At 34.4% G+C, this 4308-nt stretch overlaps 1 protein-coding gene across 1 annotated transcript; it reads right to left on the bottom strand.

Moving 5' to 3' along the window:
- Positions 1-692: 692 nt before the first annotated feature.
- Positions 693-3627, bottom strand: LOC110444778 (bone morphogenetic protein 1-like; the record flags this gene model as incomplete). The annotated part of the gene is made up of 4 exons (XM_021489138.1): positions 3483-3627; positions 1964-2066; positions 1370-1491; positions 693-813 (listed from the first exon to the last, which is right to left on the bottom strand). Coding segments are annotated over exons 1-4 (434 nt in total), but the record flags the coding sequence as incomplete, so codon positions are not given.
- Between the last annotated feature and the right edge of the window lie 681 nt (positions 3628-4308).

The raw sequence follows: 4308 nt of genomic DNA, 5'->3' as shown, positions 1-4308 counted from the left end.
TGATAGCGATATGTATTTCATTAGAGGAATTCTTTTTAAAAGTAGGATGACGCATATGTAAGTTTTTACTTTTGATTCTGAGAGCTTTTCATGATATGGCTTTTTGATTGTATTTGCATCCATGCTGCGCTATAATGATGTTTCACATTGCTACCGCGAACACATTGTTTTTGTGCTGAGAAAGCAAACATGAAATTTAAAAGGAAAAGCAAATTAGGCAAATCATTTCCTATACGGATAAACTGCTATAGTAAAAGTCGTCCAAAAGAAAAGTAAACTACAATCACATGGAAGGTTATTTTAAGCCCTGCATGGCATTGCTGTTGGTTCCATAGGCAATGTAACTGCTGATTGAACTTTAATCACCCACTCATCACATGCAGATGAACATTAAAGGATAGTGCTGTTGGGCGATGAACATGATAAATCAACACGCCATTACAGCGATTAAACAAAACGTTCAAATGTAACTAAATAATTGATGTTCAAGGAATATACGAATGAATAATCATAAGCACTTTTCTACATGCTTTTATGTGCTTTATTCAGATGACGATTCTGTAGTCCATATTAGTAAATATCCCTGTGTGACACTTGGATATTATTTTTTTGCAGAAACGTAAGCGACCCAATAGAATACAGTGACTATATATCGTTTTGACAAATCTGACTAATTTTTCATCTGGACTAACCCGTCACCGTTTTGGAACCGGATATAATTGTCGTCATCGGACGTTGCCTCCCGGAAACGGACACATGTGTATTTCTCCCATTCGCGCATGGCAACTCGAATCAGATATCTCTCCTTCGCCTCTGTAAAAATAAAGTAGAAATATATGTATGCAATATTTAAACATCTCAAACGTATATAGGAACTTGAGCACATTAAAGATGAGTTTTAAGAGGGCAGAAAGCTTAAACTAAATTAGAAACTTGTTGATCATGTACATTTACTTGAAATGGTCACAGCAGCAACTTAACTTCCGGTTAAGGAGATTTTCTCTCTGTGATAAAGCCATCAATTTCGCAAAATATATGAGTTAATCTATGTGATATTTTAATGCCAATTTTGTTGCTGTTAAAAACATCGTACCACTGAGGTCTATAGCGATGGAAATTCGACTTCCAACGTCAGGGCAACTTGTGTCAGATCTCTTAACAGGGTGTGTATGTATATATACATTGTACCTGTAGATATTGTTTATGTCGGCTCAGCCCTTTGCCAAATCATAATTTTCGGGAATAGGCCAATGCAATATATTTTTATGTGAAACAAAATTATAAAAACGAAAAAGAGGAGTTGAAGATTACTTTCAGGAGGTCACCACTGTCTTTGTTTAAACAAAATAATAATTTTAAATGCACGTACTGAAATGGCCCGGAGTCAGGTAGAACGGTACTTCTCCGTTCGGCCATCTTAAGTCTATTCGTCTCACTGCCTTTCGTTTCTTTCTCTTCTGTTCAAAATACGGCATCGTCTTGATATCTCCACTAAAAGACCAAAACATATAGAGAGTATTGATATTTGTTTATAAGAAACCGTCCCCTTATGCCTTACATATCAATAAGTCGTCTAATCACACATAGAAACCACCTCTAGCAAATACCAAAGTAAACCTCCGAAAACAAAAAATATATGTCATTTTTCGAAAGTAAACTTGTGAAATGAACATCTTTCCCGTCAATCTATTGCGGCATCCGTGAATAATTACAAATGAGAAATATGACTAAGGATTTCATCCAAGAGTTTGGGTTTACCTTGAAAATATGGTAGATTATTAACAGCATGATTTGATTCAACATAAACATATTTTCGCTGCAATGTTAAGTACAGTAATGATGTTTTCATTCCTTTTTTTTTTGGACAGCATACACATTGCATTGGCTATGCGAACTACAGCGATGGTATACCTTACAATGCACAAAGATAAGACGGGGAAGTAATACTAGGATTTGGCCTCACTATTCTGGCGGATGATACATATTACGAAACTGTTCTTCCGTCAGCAGCATGTCTAACTCAGCCAGGAACATGCCATTTGGTCCAACCATCTTCTGAATCGATACTGTTAGAAGGCGTAAAAGATATGACATGAAGTTTAGATTACATCATATTTGGGGCCACTAACTCTGTAAAGACAAGTGCCGAAAAATACATTTGATTATGAATTAGAATATTTATATGCAATTCCTTTGAAAAGGTGATGTGGTTCAGAGATGTAAAGCAAAAAGATTTTTTTTGATGCAAATTTCGACTTTTATAGCTTTTTTTCTTTTGCCAAATTTCATATCTCGATAAAAAATGTATGAATTGTAAATTAAGTTATGTAACCATTTCTATAAAAGATGTCTACAACGTACAAAATGTGTACATGGTTATGTATCATGGTCCGTTATTCACATTCGATCGTATGAGACCCTTTAGTTGAACGTATGGAATGAGATTGCGATGGGTTACCGGCAATGCATAAACGAAGGTATGTATAAGCATAATTGTTGTATTAAAATACATTATTGAGAGGAACAATATGGCCCGTTGTTCTTTTGATCATGATAAGTCAATGTATGATGTCTTAATGTTAATATCGATCAGCCTTTTCCATAAGATGTAAAATATGTCACTTCTCTCTGGTGGAACACATTTTACATCCTAAGAATTAGTGCAGTTTCAAGATACAACATTCCTGTAAAATTCTATAGTTATAGGACAAACTATATATATATATTTATAAACAGGGGAGGTGACCCCTTCCTCCGTAATTAAAGGCATTGTAATTACGTTGATACTTTATATCATAATATATGATAAACTGTCGCATAGTGCAATAGGTGTAACAGTTATTTCAATTAGGAAGTTTCTAAAATGCTTTGGGTTATAAATTCCGTACTTCTTTCTGGTTATTTGCTCTGTTAAAACATGATAACAAAAATGGCGATGAAGACGTTTCTCATTAACAGTACCTAGAGTGATGAGAAATGCATCAATTTCACGCTAAAAGGGCTTATCACTATAAGTGACAGAATTCGCAATTTACTGTTGAGGTTTTCAATTCATTATTTTTACCGTGTAGGCAGTGGTTTATAAAAAAAACTTGTGTTGATGAATAAATGGTTTGCTTATCAAATTGCTTGCTGCAAGAAGTTAAAATTTGTATTTGTTATGATATTAATGTACAATGGGGAGACCATTGAATTTGCTATATCCCTTGAAATAAATAATACTAGGGATTTACTTATTGACCATCGACTTCTGGTGTCTGACTAAACACCTACCATATATCCTTTTCTACCGTGGAACACTATATATTGCTTATTGATTAGGTATACATTAAATACATACATGAATGAATTGCCGTATGTTCCTAGATGAAATTATTTTCTTGATTGAAAGTTAGCTATACACAGAAAATTAATGAATCTTTAAATACCGTTCGATATTCTAATTCCTTATTGTGTTGATTTATAATAAATATGTAAACTACCGTTCATGCCTCCGTTTGCTGCCGTGAGAATCTCGTCAAGGGTTAAGTTGGTGTACTGTTCCAGACTGTACATGTCATCTGGTGACATGTCTAGTTGTCTGAAAGCAGCTAGTTCCTGGCCTCCTACCACTCCACACAACAGCAAAAACTGAGGATAAACAGCCAGAAGCATGTAAGGACCACAATGCTTTCATGAAGTCATGATCACCTTCACAAATGCAATACCCCTCAACCCGCAATATAGCATCACAACTCGGTGTATCGAAACGGTGATGCAAATTGTAATGAATACGACCTCATTAATCAAACTCATTTTAATTATGTAACTTTCTTTTGATTAAAACTATAAACATGCTATATCGTTAACCTTGATTAATATATTTGAAGAATTTAGATTACCGAACCCATGATCCCCTGCAGTTTCGGAGAAAAACAATACAGACCCCTGCATAAATCTATAAGGAGACTTATTTGAAAAGCCTGCAACAACTGATTTTTCCTTCTCTGCTTTGTAGAGAAAAAAGACCCACAATTATTATTGTTCTTCCTATTTCCCTTTAAAAAAAATAACAACAACAAAACAAAACGTTACGACAGACACCAATCTTCTAAGATTTCTGGACAGTGTTTTCACTCTTAATTATGGCAGAAATCTTAAATTGTATGATTTAAAACAAGGCTTGCTATCGTATGTTGAACTGTTAGCCTAGATTATCAAGGACGGCAGTACATCTGATATATTATATACTTTAATGCGTGATGAACTCAAAAGCGTTGTCGAAATATGTCTGAATTTAACTTTAAATATTATTTTAAAACACAATTT

This window comes from Mizuhopecten yessoensis, unplaced genomic scaffold, assembly GCF_002113885.1.
Source record: "Mizuhopecten yessoensis strain PY_sf001 unplaced genomic scaffold, ASM211388v2 hete_36171286, whole genome shotgun sequence".
NCBI lineage: Eukaryota > Metazoa > Mollusca > Bivalvia > Pectinida > Pectinidae > Mizuhopecten > Mizuhopecten yessoensis.
Note: the sequence above shows the minus strand (reverse complement) of the source record. Positions and strands in the feature narration are given on the sequence as shown.